The sequence below is a fragment of the Agelaius phoeniceus genome (genome assembly GCF_051311805.1).
Source record: "Agelaius phoeniceus isolate bAgePho1 chromosome W unlocalized genomic scaffold, bAgePho1.hap1 SUPER_W_unloc_2, whole genome shotgun sequence".
Classification (NCBI taxonomy): Eukaryota; Metazoa; Chordata; class Aves; order Passeriformes; family Icteridae; genus Agelaius; species Agelaius phoeniceus.
Genome location: NW_027509867.1, coordinates 2,233,824 through 2,250,097, shown reverse-complemented (window position 1 = coordinate 2,250,097; position 16,274 = coordinate 2,233,824). Strand labels below are relative to the sequence as shown.

Sequence of the window (16,274 nt, the reverse complement as noted above, 5' to 3'; positions counted from 1 at the left end):
GTTATCGTGGCTTGAAACCCTCCCCCCGGCTGGGGAGAATAGATCACCGGGCAGGCCATTTCCATAGCAGCCGATCTTGCCTCCTCATCCCCCGTGTCCATAAATTCTTTAGCTACTGCCGCCCATGCCTCCCTCCGCTGCTGAGCAACGGCCCTTGCAAGGTCACCGTCCGACCCGGGGACGGTCGAACCGCTAAGCGGAGGAGGTGTAGGGCTTAACACCGGGACAGGCGGCGCGGACGGCACGGCTGGAGGACACGCAGGGGGGGGCTGCTGCCCGAAAGAGGAACTGGTAGCGGCGGGGAGCCGTTGTCTGGAGCGGGGGCTGGGGTTGGCGGGGAGCCGCCACTTATTGCAGATGCTGGTGCCGGCGGCAGACCGCCACCTGAGGCAGGAACCGAAATCAGTGAGGGGGTGCCCGTCAAAACAGGCGCCGAAGCTGGCGGGGCCATGCTGCGTAAGGCAGGCACCGATGGGGGTGGGGAACTGCCGTTTAAGGTAGAAGGCGATGCCGGCGGCAGATTGACTGTGGACGTAACAGGAGGCAGCGGGGAACCAAACCAGTCCCCATAACTCCTGTTCCTTTCATGAGCTGCACTGGCCTGCCGGGCAGCTCTTTCCTCTGCCTGGTATTATAGCAATTCATCATGAACGACTCGCCATAACTTCCCCCACTTTTTCGCGGTCTTATCGTCATCTATGACTGCGTGCCACAGCTTATCCCCGAATATACGCCACTCCGACAATTCATGCACTGTATGTGGATTACGAAAAAGCCCCTGTGCACACCCATAAGCTAACAACCCAGGAAGTTCTTTCTGTAAATCTATTCCTCTAATCTGACGCCCTCGTAAAAAGTCAGTAAATAAATCATATGCTGCTTGCCTGTCTTTATCCATTTTAACGACGATAGCGCGCTTCTTGCGGCTCTATTCAGGTCCGGCAGCACGTAGCAGCCGGGCACTCCTCTGAGCTCACCCGGGGCACTTGACACCTTCCTTTTTCAGCGGTGTTTTTTGCCGTCCCCAGCCGCGAAAGGACCTGCACTTGACTTTTACGCCTCCGACCGTGGCTAGTCCCGAAGGAACGCGTCCGGGGTCACCATTTGTCGTAACGGCGGGAGAGATGCGACACACCATATGCGATGAATAGCAAATCCCGAAGTTTATTGAAACTCCACACATATTTATATTAGTGTTAATGAAGCTTATACATATTGCAAAAGCCAAGCTCATTATTGGTTAAAGCACACTATGATCAAACACACCTACTTCTATCTCTTAACAATTATTTTGCTTCTATGTGTACATTCTTCTAATTTCTCTACCTTGGGATAGCTACATTTTCTGGCAAGCAATTTTCTCCCCCGTCTTCCCGTTTTAGAGAAGGTCACTGTGACCTTCGTCAGTAATTGGGCACCGGTTGCTCAGTTCCCAGCTTGTTTCTCTTACCCTTATCCATCGGTATCACATCGGAATGTCCTTTCTCAGCTAACCAATTATCCAAAAAGCTCTCTACAGAAAAGGTTTCCTCAGAAACTAGCTAAGCTAAGAATAGAAAAGAAAAGAATGATAACAAAGGCAGCTCTCTCGGACACTGTCCGAGATAGCTCGGTCCTTGATTGGCCATTAATTATAAACATCCAAGATGGGCCAATCACAGGTGGACCTGTTGCATTCCACAGCAGCAGATAACCATTGTTTACATTCTGTCCCTGAGGCCTCTTAGCTTCTCAGAAGGAAAAATCCTAACGAAAGGATTTTTAGTGAAAAGATGTCTGTGACATGTCACCTTTTTTATTTAGTTAAATTTAAAAGAAAAGTGTTTGTAATTTTCTCTGCTAGGCACATGCAGAGGAAAGAACAAACACTTGACAGGTTATCTGTTGCCAACAGAACTTGGGTCAAGTGCTCCTGTGGAATGAACAGGGAATTTCTTCACCTGTAGAACATAAAATTCTATCACATCACTAAACCATTTACAGTATAAGAAAATGCAAAAGCAATGCAAAGAAAGTTCAAGTCCAAGCAGCTGAGTTTCAGGAAAAGTCCATGGACTGCAGATGTTCCTCTTTGCCATCTCTCAAAGTTCCTTTTGGTCCTGAAACAGGCTTGCTACAGAAAAATCCATCAATAGTTATCAAAAGTCCATTGACAGTCATCAAACAATTTCAAACAATTTTGAGAAGATTTCTGGCATGTCTTGACACAGCCCCTTATGGAACAACTTGGGCTGAAGCTATCTTTTGGCCCTTCAATACTTCTGAACTGCTGCCAGCTATTTCAACTCTTTTTATTTAATTTAATTTTTTTTCTTTCTTTTTTATTGGTCGGAAAGAGCAGCAGCAGCAGAGAAGCCTGAGAGAGGCCCTGGGGGGCCCTGGCCCATGTGGAAGGATCAGGAACCCCAGACCTGGCCCACAAAACGGTGGCCCAGGACCTGAAGGGGGAAGCAAAGCCCCCAAACCCAGCAGGAGGCCGGGAGGTGGCCCTGGTCCAGGGACCCGAGCCCAACAGCCCAGGCCCGGTCCCATGGCAGGCTCTGCATTGGCACAGACCCGCACCCTGCTGCCAGTACAATGGCAGAACAGGTGACCAAACGCTTCCTCCCCCAAAATCACCGAGGCATGCCAGCAATGGGGGGACAGAAGCTGCCCTGAGGATCTTCATCTCAGGTCTGGGAATGTTTGTTCCCCATAGCAAACAAGCGATGACCGCTTCCCGCTGTTCCCCTTGCCTCAGCAATGCAAATGCAAAAGGCGTTCCTCCCATCTGCCTCCCGGCACCACGCCAAACCTCTCCGGCCGGGGGAGCGGGGGCAGAACTTTCGGGAGCCACCTCCCTGATGCCACTGGGGCTCGTGAGGGACGGCAGGGATGGCAACCTCCAAGGGGCAGTCCCCGACCAAACACCCCCCACCCCGCCAAGAGCGCTGAGTTTGACAGCAGGCAGCCGGGGTGCACCCACACCCAGCTGTCGGGCCATGCCTCCCCTACGGAAGGAGAGGCTGACGCCCTCTTCCCCTGTCCCAGCTCCACCCGCAGAGGCAGCCCCGGGACAGCCCGAAAAACTCGGGGGGGAGTCATGCTTGTTATAAAATTGACTCAAAACGAGTAATTTCCAATCAAAGAATTTATTAATTATTGAAGCAGTTATACTACGTAAGCAAAGGCTCAGCGCTGGGCGACAGGGGAGTCTCCGCTCCACCTACTGCCGCCCCAACTAGTTTCTGATTCAGTCCTTTTATCCTCTCCATCCTTCAGGAGTCCATGTTATCTCGGAGTTCTCTGCGCCTGCGCTGGTTGTTGCTAGAGGGTCATCCTGCTGTCTCCTGGTGGTCGGTGATAAAAGGCTGCGGAGTCTTCCTCAGCTGCGTCTTCTTCACCCTATGTCTTTATTTGGTGACTTCTCCGTGGAAAATTACCAAAATCTTATGATTAACGCAATATGTGCCCTATCAAGCTTAAGCAAGCAAATATCCTGCCTTGCAGACTGTTTATCTGCCCCTGCCCCTTCCCCAGCTTTTCCCTGGTCGTTATCTCTGTGAGTTATCTGCTTGTACCATTTGTCAGCGGGAAAGGTTTCCCTGCTGGGTGTTAATCTGCCCCTGCCCTTTCCCCAGCCTTTCCCTGGTCGTTATTTCTGTGAGTTATCTGTTTGTACCATTTGCTGGGTGGGACTATGTGTGGGCTCCTGCAACCCCTTCCCTGGTATCCTTGTAGCTCATATCTCATGAAGTAGTACAGAAATAGTCAGCAGACAACTCTTGTAACACACTGGTCTCTTTTTCGTGACGAACAAAATGTAGTCCCTCATCTCAGGAACCAGTCCTGAAACAACGGGCCCCGCTCACTGCTGGCACCGGTTTGTGCTGTTCAGAACTGGGCTGTCTGTACCTGTTCTCAATGGATTTATTCTCCACTCTTCCCTCCATGTGCCGTCCTGCTCCCCTCCCAGCGGTAGATTATAAAAGAGCCCTGAGTTAACCAAAGACTTTGAGACTCTCCCCGATGTGACAAGACAGATCTATTGGCCGGACCACGAGGATTTCATCTCGCTCTTGGCAGCTATTCCCCCCCTCCTTTTCTCTGTCTCTCTATCCTTTATCTGCTTTCCAATCCTTGTGTTGCATCTGCTGTGGGCACTCAATGAAAGGTGCATTTGTTTTGGTTAATACTGAAGGTCCCCTGCTGTGTGTCTTTGCACTCTGAGATCAGTAAAACGAACCATCGTGACCCCCCTTGTGCCAGGGGATGGTGACACGGCCTGATGGGGCTGTGCCCACAGCATGTGAGCGTGATCTCCTTGGTGGTGACAACACTGGCTCATCTGCTCTTGCTTTCTGGTCTGCCTATCCCAGAATTACCTATGCCACCTGCTTTTCTTATATTGTGGTTCTCTGTGGTTCCTTCAATAGTCAGCCCTTCTTAGGTTCACTCTTGGAATAGGGGATCATCACCTCCCATCATATCGAGTGCATTGGAATGCACTTGAATGCATTTTGCCTGCATTCAAAGTACGGTCCCTGTTTTTGATTTACTGTGGAATCTCTGTTTGTATTTTCTACCTCTGTCAAGGCCTGGATTGAAGGCACTTGAGATGATATTTTGCATTCAGATTCAGATGGTTTTTGTTTCTTATCAGTGACACAGCCTCACAACCATGAGTTCTGCAGCCTTTCATCTAAGGCACAAAATGGCTCAGTGTCTCTTGTTACAAGGCCTGGATGGTACCAAGGAGACCATGGTGATACTGGGGATCCAAGGAGACCGTGGTGACACCATGGAAACTCATGGAACCATGGGCATTGTGACACAGCAGGGCTTCATGGAACCAAGGAGTCAATTGGGACTCTGCCAAGCCTCATGGAACCAAGGGCCCATTGTGACACTGAGAACTTCAGGGACCCAAGAGTCTCTTGTGACACAGGGGGTACTCCTGAAACCATGGAGACCATTTTGAACCTTCAAGGCCTGATGGAACCAAAGGGTCATTCTGGCACTTCTGAGCCCTGGAACCAAAGGGACCACAGTGACACAGTGGGGCTCTGTGGAACCAAGGGGCCTGTGGTGACATTGTGGAGTGTCATTGAACCAACTGTCCATGGTGACACTGCAGGGCCTGATGGAATCATGGGCACCATTGTGACACTGCAGGGCGCCATGGAAGCAAGGGGCCATTGTCACACGATGGGGCCTCTTGGGATCCAAGGGCAGTTGTGATACCATGGAAATTATGGCAGCTGTGGCACCATGAAACCAAGGAGACCATTGTGACCCTACAGGACCTCATGGAACTAAGGATTCATGGAACAGTGCAGGACACATGGAACCGAGGGGCCATAGGGAAGCTGTGGAACCAAAAGAGCCCATTGTGACACTGTGGGCCCCCATGGATCCAAAGGTCCATTTTGACATTGCAGGGGCTCATGGAATTAGATGAGATTTATAGTCCTTGCAATTAAAATGTGGACCCACATCTGGAGAGCCGGACCTCACCATCTGGGAAACTTCTTCCTTCTTTCAGAAACCGAACCACCACCATCTGGGGATACTCCTTTCTGGGAAACATCCTGAGAAAAACTAAATCACAATAGTGTATAGAATTGTGAGGTAAAAATTGGGAATAGAAACTGCTGAGAAAGCTGATGAGTACCCCTATAAATACCCGTAAGCCTCAACTATGGGTGTGCAGTTGGAGGGAAAACCTCCCCGACGGTACCCAGCGCTGTATTGCTCATGCTTTACCATATTAATTAATAAATTGATTGTTGCTTGAATATTGGGCTAGTCAAGCTTCTCATTTATAACACAGTGCTCAGTGGATGCTCGAGGGGTCTCTGTACCTCATGCCCTGGGAATGCTTGGGAGGGGCTGGGGGGGTTGTCCCTGTCCCTGTCACCCCAGGCCATTCGCCAGGGTGTCCATGTCCCTGTCACCCCAGGCCATTCCCCAGGGTTGTCCCTGTCCCCATCACCCCAGGCCATTCCCCAGAGGTGTCCCTGTCCCTGTCACCCCAGGCCATTCCCCAGGGGCTGTCCCTGTCCCTGTCACCCCAGGCCATTCCCCAGGGGTGTCCCTGTCCCTGTCACCCCAGGCCATTCCCCAGGGGTGTCCCTGTCCCTGTCACCCCAGGCCATTCCCCAGGGGTGTCCCTGTCCCTGTCACCCCAGGCCATTCCCCAGGGGTCTCCATCATTCTCACCCAGGGAATGCCTGGGGGGTCTCCCTCCCTCTCTCCCCTGTGCCAGGGGGTGCTCGGGGCAGTCTCTGTCCCTCTCAGCCCAGGGGATGCTCGGGGCTCTCTGTCCCCTGGCCCTGGGGGATGCTCGGGGGGTCTCCATCCCTCTGGCCTCAGGCAATGCCTGTGCAGGGCTGGGCACCAGGGGCTCTGTGTCCCTCTCACCGCTGAGGCTGCTCGGGGCTGGGGGGGCTCTGCCACCTTCTCACCCCTGGGGAGGCCGGGGGGGTCTCTGTCCCTCTCAGCCCTGCTGGGACCCCACCCAAACATCATCGGGGTCACAGGGACAGAGACATCCCCAAACCCCCAGAAGGGCTGAACCTGGGATTTGGTTTGGGGCCGAGGATTTAGGAAGGGGCTGGAATTGGGGCTGGGCTTGGAGTTGGGGCTGAGATTTGGATTAGAGCTGGGATTGGGGTTAAGTCTAGACATGGGATTGGCTTTAGGGCTGGGGTTGGGATTGGGTCTGGGGCTAGATGAGTCTGGCACTGGGATGAGATTAAATACAGAACTGTGAGTGTGTCTGAACATGGAGTGAGATAGAGACCAGGATCAGGGTCAGGTTTGGGACTGAGCTCACCCGGAGTAGGACAGGGGGGATGTCACTGCAGGATGTCCCTGGCATTGTCCCAGCCCTCCTCAGGCACCTCCAAACATGGGGGGCAGCTGGGTGCCCCAAGATCCAGGTGCTCCCACGCTGCCCCTCAATACCAGGTGAGCATTCCCTGAGGGCAGCCCTGACTGTGACCCTTGGGGCTCTGGGATCAGCCCTCACATTCTTGTGGGAGCAGCTGCAGACAGGATGAGAGATTTCCCCCCTCTCTTTCCTGTGGGAGGATGAAGCCTGGCTGCCCTTTTCTTGTGGTGCCTCCTCCTCTCCTCAGCTGAGGATGTTAAATTCCCCAGGAGCAGGAAAATCCCCATTCCCTGTTTGCTTGTGGCTGAAGCCTGGAACATCCACCCAGAATGAAGGACTTTCTGACAGCCCTGCTGAATAACACCAGGAGGAGGTTTGTGAGAAGGGGAAGAAATTGTGTATTGATAGTAAATAAAAGGGGCAAAATTATTTCTTTCTCTCATATTCCTTTTCAGTCAGTTCTGGTCTGTTTTCAGAGTGCCACCTTCTCAGCTGATTGTGTTTGTGTTCTCCTTTCTCTTCTGCCTCTCTTTGCCTGCTCTGTTTCTCTCACAGTGTCTCCCTTGATCCAGGGCAGCTCCCACCAAAGACCCTGCCCTGATTTAATTCCCAATCCAGGAGCTACAACAACCATGGGTGAATTTATGAAGGCTGGCAGTGAAATGTCACTGTAAGATCTTGCTCCACTTGGCTTTTGGCTCCTTCTTGAGAGCTTTGCCTTCCAGGGCAGGAACATCTTTTCCTGGTTGGGAACTGGAATTCCAGCCCCTGGCAGTGTGTGCCATGGATCCCAGAGGGGCATTCCCGAGGCTGCCAGGCTGCTGCTCCTGCCGTGCCTCCCAAGGAGCTGTGCAGGGCCAGGGGACAAGGTCCAGCAGCTCTGTGGGCTCCCAGAGCACACAGCAAAGGTGGCTTTGATGGACATTTCCCAGCACCTTCCCCGCTGGAAGCAGAGGGAAGAAGGGAAGTGAGTCACTGATAGAATTCCAGAATGGTTGTGGTGGGAAGGGACCCTGCCATGGGTTACGATTTCGCGAGGGAGAGACGCCTCTGCCCCAGGGAAGGTGCGAATGAGAGCATGGGAACGCAACCTGTGGATCTGCTCGAACTTGGATTGAACTGAACAAGAAATGGGGAGGAGAGACGGAGAGAAAGAAATCGGGAAGAGGTCTCATAAAGACAGAAACAAATAGGAAAGAGTTCTCAGAGGGGGAGAAAGAAAGAGGAAAAGGCTCCGGCCCGGACTCCGCAGCTGCCGGGGACACCCGCGGGGCTCAGCGCCTTTCACAATTCCAGCCAATCAGAGGAGGCGCTGAACAATTTCCAGCCAACCAGAGCTTTTCTCGCCGGTGACTCACCGGTTGCCAGGCGGACCCGCAGAGCCCAGCGGCCCCGGAGCGGAGTTTGGGGCTCGGGCCGGGGGCACGGATCCGCCCCGGGGGGGTCCCCGAGCCCCCTGCCCAGCCCCGGGGCCGATCGGGGGCTCCCCCACCCAGCAGCCGGGGCTGCGGGGCCGCGGGGCAGAGGGGTGGGAAAGGGGGGTCCGGGCTGGCAGCGGAGGAAATGCGGGAGGAAGAGGAGGGAGAGGTGGAGCAGGAGCGGGAGCGGGAGAATCCCGGCGCTCGCAGCGCCCGCACGCTGAGCCTGCAGCAGCCCCTGCCCCGGGAGCATCGCCCCCAGCCCCGAGCCGCAGGTGAGGGCGAGGCCGAGCTCGCCCCGGCTCCAGCCAGGGGTGTCCGGGAGGATTTTTTTGGAGCGTGTTCGGAGCCGGCAGATCCCGGACTCGAGCCCCGGGTATCTCCGGGCTCCCTAAGAGGAGCTTTTTCGGGGGCAGAGGAGCCGCGATCGCCCCTCGGGAGGGTCCCGGGGGTCCACGTGGGGATGGCCCGGTACCGACGGGGCGGGACATTGGTTTTGGGGATCCCCGTGAGAGCCGGGGCTGTGGAACGGGGGACCCCCGGGGCGGGGAGAGGGGAAGGGGCGATACCGGAGCGGGGGCACCCCCGGCAGCCCGGAGATGAGGCGGGGACGGGACCCCCTGACCCTGACAGGGGCGCGTCCTGGGGTGACTTCATGATGCTCGTGCCCCATCGGTCTGTTTAGCCAAGAAATGAGTTCTGCACCTTTAAGGCTGGTTCTGAGAGCCAAGGGGAGGAGGAAGAGGCTGCAGTTTGTTTTCAGGCACTGCACTCACTGCTCCACATTCCGGCTCCTGGATGGACAGAGGGCGGGACAGAGCTCTCCTTTGCTTTTAGTTAGTTTTTAGCTCGCTGAGGCAGAGAAGTTCCCTGGACTGTGGTTTTTCTTTTTCTTTGGAGCTGTTTAAACCTGCTCTGGACTGAACAACCAGGACACCACTGGCAGCTCCCACTTGTGGCTCACCGGGCTGAGCCTGGACCGCGGCATTTCCAATACAGGAGGGACTGATAAGAGACTGATAAGAGACTGATAAGAGACAGACAAGAGACAGATTAGAGACTGATAAGAGACTGATAAGACACTGAGTGAGCCAAGCCCCAGCCCAAGGAGGGACTTTTGGAGTTTGTCACCTATTTTCCAGCAGCAGGAGGTTTTATTGGTTAATATTGTTCAATTTTTGTGCTGGTGAATGCTTTGCCTGTTAAATAAAGTGTTTTTTTCACTTTTCTCCAAGGAAATAATTTCCCGAACTGGCTGAGGGTGGGGCTGCTGAATCTGCATTCTAGAGGAAACCCCTTTCGGGAGTTTTCTCCCAAAATTGCCCTAAAGCAGGAAAGGATGGTGGGAAGAGGGCGGAAGCCCAAGTGGCTGGATTGAGGGGAGGCTGGAGAGTGGGACCTTGGGACTCCAAAATCCGCCTGCATCCCTTAGCAGGACCCTGGAGAGGGGGGATCCCCAGGACCCATGAGATCCCAAACAGCCCAGAGACAGGGGACCACCAGAACCCCAGAGGGATGAGACTGGAAATGGGGCACTCCTGGTGACTTTTTTCTTATACACTCTTGATTTTTGGAGGTTTTTATGGACATCAGGTGACTTCCAGAGATGGACTTGTGTGGGAGGAATCCCCAACCCAAGGCATTCACACCTTGTTTCTCCCCAAATCAGTATTTTCCCCAAACCTTCCCACAGTGACATCCCCTCTGTCCTGCTCTGGGTGAGCTCACTCCCAAACCTGACCCTGATCCTGGTCTCAATCTCACTCCATGTTCAGACACACTCGCAGTTCTGTATTTAATCTCATCCTAGTCCCAGACTCGTCTAGCCCCAGACCCAATCCCAACCCCAGCCCTAAAGCCAATCCCATGTCTAGACTTAACCCCAATCCCAGCTCTAATCCAAATCTCAGCCCCAACTCCAAGCCCAGCCCCAATTCCAGCCCCTTCCTAAATCCTCGGCCCCAAACCAAATCCCAGGCTCAGCCCTTCTGGGGGTTTGGGGGTGTCTTTGTCCCTGTGACCCCGATGATGTTTGGGTGGGGTCCCAGCAGGGCTGAGAGGGACAGAGACCCCCCCGGCCTCCCCAGGGGTGAGAAGGTGGCAGAGCCCCCCCAGCCCCGAGCAGCCTCAGCGGTGAGAGGGACACAGAGCCCCTGGTGCCCAGCCCTGCACAGGCATTGCCTGAGGCCAGAGGGATGGAGACCCCCCGAGCATCCCCCAGGGCCAGGGGACAGAGAGCCCCGAGCATCCCCTGGGCTGAGAGGGACAGAGACTGCCCCGAGCACCCCCTGGCACAGGGGAGAGAGGGAGGGAGACCCCCCAGGCATTCCCTGGGTGAGAATGATGGAGACCCCTGGGGAATGGCCTGGAGTGACAGGGACAGGGACACCCCTGGGGAATGGCCTGGGGTGACAGGGACAGGGACAACCCACCCAAGCCCCTCCCAAGCATCCCCCAGTGTGAGAGAGTCAGTGACCCCTTGACCATCCCCAGGGCACTGGACAAAGTAAAGTTGTTTCTTGACAAAAATCAAACTTAACCCTACAGAAAATGCCTTGAATTTGCTCTTCCCACAAGTCACTTGTGGTGAAAATGCAAACAAATCCCAAAATTCAGTAAACTGACAGTAGAAGCAATTTTGTGGCAATTCCAAAATCCATTGGTCCTGCCCAGCTCCAGCTCTGCTGCTGCCACATTCTGATAAAAGAAACGTGGAAATTCGGCCCAATACATTGCGATACCTCTTTTATGAAAATATTAGGAAAAGGAAGGGAAAGCTCTGTGTAGATGTCACAAAGGTGACAGGGAAAGAGAAAAAAATTATTCTTAGATTTGGCAAAGCCCCCGGCCTGTGAAAGAGAAAAGGGGTGACAGCCACAGAGTGACAGGGACAGAGACCTCCCCTGGGGCAGGGCAAGTGTGACATTGTCCCCTGTGTGTGTGTGGCCTTCCCAGGCTGGGGGTTTTACACCTGAGCCAGTTTGGGTAAGGAGGGTGGTGTTCACCCCCTGAGCAGGGATTCCCCCACTGTTTCAGGCTGCAGTGTAAGATGGAACCCAATGCATGTTTTCAATGCCCATCTTCATCAACTGCTATAAACAGGTGGGGCAGTGTTCTTGATCTCTTCCATGACTCAGCCCTGATAACGCCCTCCAGGGGAGATATCTTCTGGGAATGGGCCATTGAGTGTCACTGCAGGACTGATCAAATTCCATCCTCCCATTGTGGGATGCTCCGCCCAGGGGCAGGATCCAAGCATTCCTACCTGGATATAAGCTGAGCCTTGCAACACCAGGAGCAGCTTGCCTACTGGATTCCCAGAGGACAAGAGCTCCAGAACCACCACTGGACCTTCAGAGGAAGACCAGACCCTTCTACAGGATCACTGCTTGGACAGAATCACGTTCATCACTCCCACAGGACTGCAGCCACCATTTAATGGGACTGCTGCCACCAGCCTGACCAGCAACAGGGTGTCAGGTTATATCCTGACTCTGTCAGTTTAAGGCAGTGTTTCTGTAGCATTGCCTTGATCTTCTTTTCTTTTTAAATTGTAATTATCGCCTAGACCCTCCCCAGGTTTGCCTTGAAACCACTACAAAATTCAATGTGCTCATCCTTTGCTTTCCTTCCAGAACAGGATTTCACATCCCCAAACCTTTGCCAGATGGAGGAGGAGGCTGCAAGGAAGAGGAAGGAGCCCCGGGACATTCAGGAAGGTGAGGAGGAAGTCAGTGCCCCTTTCCCCCTCTCTCCTGCTCCATCTCCCAGCCCAGCACAGCCCCCGGCTGCAGGACAACCCTGCTGCCAACCCTGTCCTGCCGGGGATGCACTGGGGGGATCTCCTTCCCCTTCCCTCTGGCACAGAGGCAAATCCCATCCTCTCCTTGTCCTTCCTCTCCCCAGGAAGGAGCTGAGCATGGAGACCAGAGAGGAGAAATCCCCACAGCAGAAACTCATGGATGAGGCCATTTTGAGTGACTCCAGGACACAGGAATCCAATGGGGAGGAAAAGCCCCAGAGATCCCACAGGAGAAGGGGCTCCAAACACAGCCCAGGGTGCTCTGAGGAGGAAAGACCCACCCTGTGCCAGGAAGGTGGACAGAGCTTCAGCCAGAGCTCAGAGCTGGTGGTCCATGGGCAGCTTCACGATGGGGAGAAGCCCCACAAGTGCTTGGAGTGTGGGAAGAGCTTCAGGCAGAGCAGCACCCTGATCAGCCACCAGATGATCCACACTGGGGAATGGCCCTACGAGTGTGGGGAGTGTGGGAAGGGCTTCAGCTGCAGCTCTGCCCTCATCATCCACCAACGCATCCACACTGGGGAGAGGCCCTATGAGTGTCCCCAGTGTCAGAAGAGGTTTCAGACCAGCTCCAGTCTCCTCCAGCACCAGCAGATTCACACTGATGAGAGGCCCTTCCACTTCCCTTACTGTGGGAAGGGCTTCAAGCGCAACTCCACCCTCATCACCCACCAGCGCATCCACGCTGGGGAGAGGGAGAGGCCCTATGAGTGTCCCCAGTGTCAGAAGAGGTTTTACACCAACTCCGATCTCCTCCTGCATGAGCGGATTCACACGGATGAGAGGCCCTTCCGCTGCCCTGACTGTGGGATGGGCTTCAAGCGCAACTCCCACCTCATCAGGCACCGGCGGATCCACACCGGGGAGAAGCCCTATGAGTGTGGGGAATGTGGGATGAGCTTCAGCCAGAACTCTAACCTGATCTCCCATCAGAAGACCCACACCAGGGAACGACCCTATGAGTGTGGGGAATGTGGGAAGAGCTTTAGGCAGAAGTCTCTCTTGATCTGCCACCAGAGGATCCACACTGGGGAAAGGCTATACAACTGCGGGGAATGTGGGATGACCTTTAGTAGGAAGACCCAAATGATCATCCACCAAATGATCCACACAGGAACCCTACCAGTGCCCCGAGTGTGGGAAGAGGTTTCACACCAGCTCTCAGCTCCTCCAGCATCAGCAGATTCACACGGATGAGAGGCCCTTCCTCTGCCCCAACTGCGGGAAGGGCTTCAAGCACAGCTCCACCCTCGTCACCCACCGGCGCATCCACACTGGGGAGAGGCCCTACGAGTGTCTCCAGTGTGGGAAGAGCTTCACCAGCAGCTCTCACTTGAGCAGACACCAACGGAGGCACCAGTAAAAGAAGCCCTGCACATGCCCCAGCTGCAGGAAGAGTTTAATGCACTGCTCCAGCTTTATCCCCCATTGGTGACCCCACGTTGTTCAGAGCCCTGGTGATCCATGTTCCCTTTGATCCATGCTGGGAAGACACCTGTCCCTTTTCCCGCCCCTGCCAATGACATGATGTGGGATTGGAGAACATGATGGTCTGGCCATGGCCCTGTCATTACATTCACTCCCACCTCAGGTCATTGACAGGGGCAGGAAAGGGACTCTCTCTCTCTCTCTCTCTCTCCCTGAGGAGAAGGGTGTCCTTTCCAGACAGGAGGAAATACATTGCCAGGAAGAACTAGTTGTTGATGCTGTAGTTTTCTCTGTAAATAGTTTTACTTATCCCTTCTGTTATCAATATTGTTTTTGTTCCTGTTTGTTCTTTATCTTGTTGCAGTTCCCAATAAATTGTTCTTATCCCAGCCCGGGATCTTTGCCTTTTGTGCTTTCCATGGCAGGCGGGAGGGCAGCGAGGACAGCGCGGTTTTAGCGGGAGCAGGAAATTGGGGAATCCCATTCCTGAAGCCCGGCCCGTGGAAACCGAGCATCCCAGCTGGTGCCAGCCCTGGTGGCCATGGCAACCACCCCTGGCATGGGGTCTCCATGGAGCTGCCAAGGGACTGAGCATAGCAACAGGGGGCTGGTGATGGTTGCCATGGAAACTGCCCATAGCAACAGTGGACTGGTGATGGTTGCCTACTAAGTATCAGATTTGTCACAGGCCCTCAGAAGGGTTCCAAGAATCTCCAGGCTGTTCAAGAGCTGCAATGTCACAGGCAGAGACAGGGGCTCCATGGAGACCTCCCAGGCGTTTCTGGGATGGTAAAGAGCCCTGTGGTCAGAGGGAGTCACAGCCATTCCATGGTGACATCCCAGGAGTGCCCAGGCTGCCAAAGAGCCGGGATGTCCCAGACACTATGGGTTCCTGTGATGGGCACAGTGGGAGCTTCAGGCAAAGTTTATTAGAGAAGCTCCTGTTGGGTCACGAGGTGCAGAAACGATCCCCAATGCTTCCCATAGATCCCCAAATGTTACTGTGTAATCAGTGTTCCGTGCTTTCTTTCCAATGGAAAACAACCATCCTTATCCTCCAGGTGTCCATGTCTGAAATTGGGATTCCACCTCCAAAATTCTGTATATCCAAGGATTGCTCCCAGGCACAATCTGCCAGTACCATCAAGCCTGGCTGGCCTTGGCCTCTGGTGGCTGCCCCTGCAACACTGGGGCTGGGTCATTCCCTTTCCATGGAGATCACTGGGACACTGTGGGGACCCCATGGAACCAAGGGGATCCTTGTGGCACCACTGGAGCCCATGGAACCAAGGGGCCATGGTGACACAGCGGGGCTTCATGGAACCCAGAGACCATTATGGCTCTGTGGGGCCTGATGGAACCATGGAGACCATTGGGACCCTTCAGGGCCTGGTGTCACCAAGGGGGCATTATGACACCTCAGGGCCTCAGGGAAGCAAGGGACCATTGGGACAATGTGGGGCCCCATGGAAGTGAGGGAACATGGAATAGGTCTGGCTGGCTTGGCCTCCCAGGGCCCCTGACAGGTCTGGCTGATGTTGTGATGTCAAGGGCTGCCTCTCATCAGCTCCTGGAACACTGGGGCTCCGTGCTTTCCTTGCTATAGAAAAGAACTGTCCCTCTTTTTAAATGTCCATTGCCAAAATTGGTATTCTCTCAAAAAATTTTCCAATATGCAAGGGTTTCTCTCAGAAAAAAAACCTGCCACTTCTGGCTGGCCTTGTCCTCTGGTGGCCATTTCTCTTCTGCCTGGCAAACACTGGGGCTCTGTTCCTTCCTTCCTACGGAAAAGAACCAACCTTCATGTCCATGGTCCATGGCCAAAATTAGAATTTGGCCTCCCAAATTCCATATATCCAAAGATTGCTCCCAAGGACAGACAGGTCAGTCTGGCCATGTCTTCTGGTGATTTTCTTAGACTCTGAGCTGAATGCTTTCAGTTGAAAAAACCTTGGAAAGGGCCCAGACATCTCCCAAGAAGAGTTTTTGAGGACTTGGGCACATGACTACTACATATGGACAAAGGAACTCTGTGCTCTGTGCTGTTGTGAGGGTTTGGCATCATGGAAGTGATGTTCCAAGAGAAGCTGCTAGCAGTTTCCTCCGTGTCTGACTAAAAAACCAATCAGTAATTAACTTTGAGAATTGACAATCTGTTAAACTGCTAAGGAAACTGTACACGCTTCTGTGAAGACACATGTTAAAGATGAGAAAGCCTGGGAGGGTCTCTTTCCCTTCTGGCTGGCACAGAGGTAACAAGGCTGACCCGGCCCCGTCTCAGCCAGGCCGGGCCGGGCGGCTCCTGCCGTGGGGCCGGGCCCCTTCCCAGGGACCCCGCCAGGCCCCATCGGCTGCCGGGCAGGGCAGGGGAGGCCGCGGGGCCGAGGCCGGGCCGGGCCATGGCTGCAGTTGGGAACATCTGGGCCCTGCTGAGCCCTGCCCCGCCGCCAGCCCGGGCCCAGCCAGGATCCGCCGGGCCCCAGGAGCAGCCCCGGGCCGGGCCGGCTCGGCCAAGATTCTGCCACCCTTGGGCTTCAGCCGCAAGCCCCGGGCAGGGGCAGGAGAAGCCATCGGCCCCCGGCCGTGCTGCTGCTGTGCTCTGGCCTGGCTGCTGAGATCCTGGCCCTGCCCCAGCGCGGCCCATCCTGACACAGCCCCAGCGCAGCCGCTGCAGAAACCTCCATCGTAAAACAGCTCCGGCCGCAAGCACCGAGCCTGGCCGGGGGCACGGAACCATCTGCAGGCCCCAGGT

The 16,274-nt window shown here is 54.6% G+C and overlaps 1 protein-coding gene across 1 annotated transcript in view; it reads left to right on the top strand.

Moving 5' to 3' along the window:
• Positions 1 to 6,892: 6,892 nt before the first annotated feature.
• Positions 6,893 to 16,274, top strand: part of LOC143692641 (uncharacterized) — a 57,152-nt gene continuing 47,770 nt past the window's right edge. The window contains exons 1-3 of the mRNA XM_077172890.1: positions 6,893 to 6,951; positions 12,346 to 13,130; positions 13,210 to 13,453. Coding sequence (XP_077029005.1) covers positions 6,893 to 6,951; positions 12,346 to 13,130; positions 13,210 to 13,453 — 1,088 coding nt within the window. The remainder of the gene's footprint in view (positions 6,952 to 12,345; positions 13,131 to 13,209; positions 13,454 to 16,274) is intronic.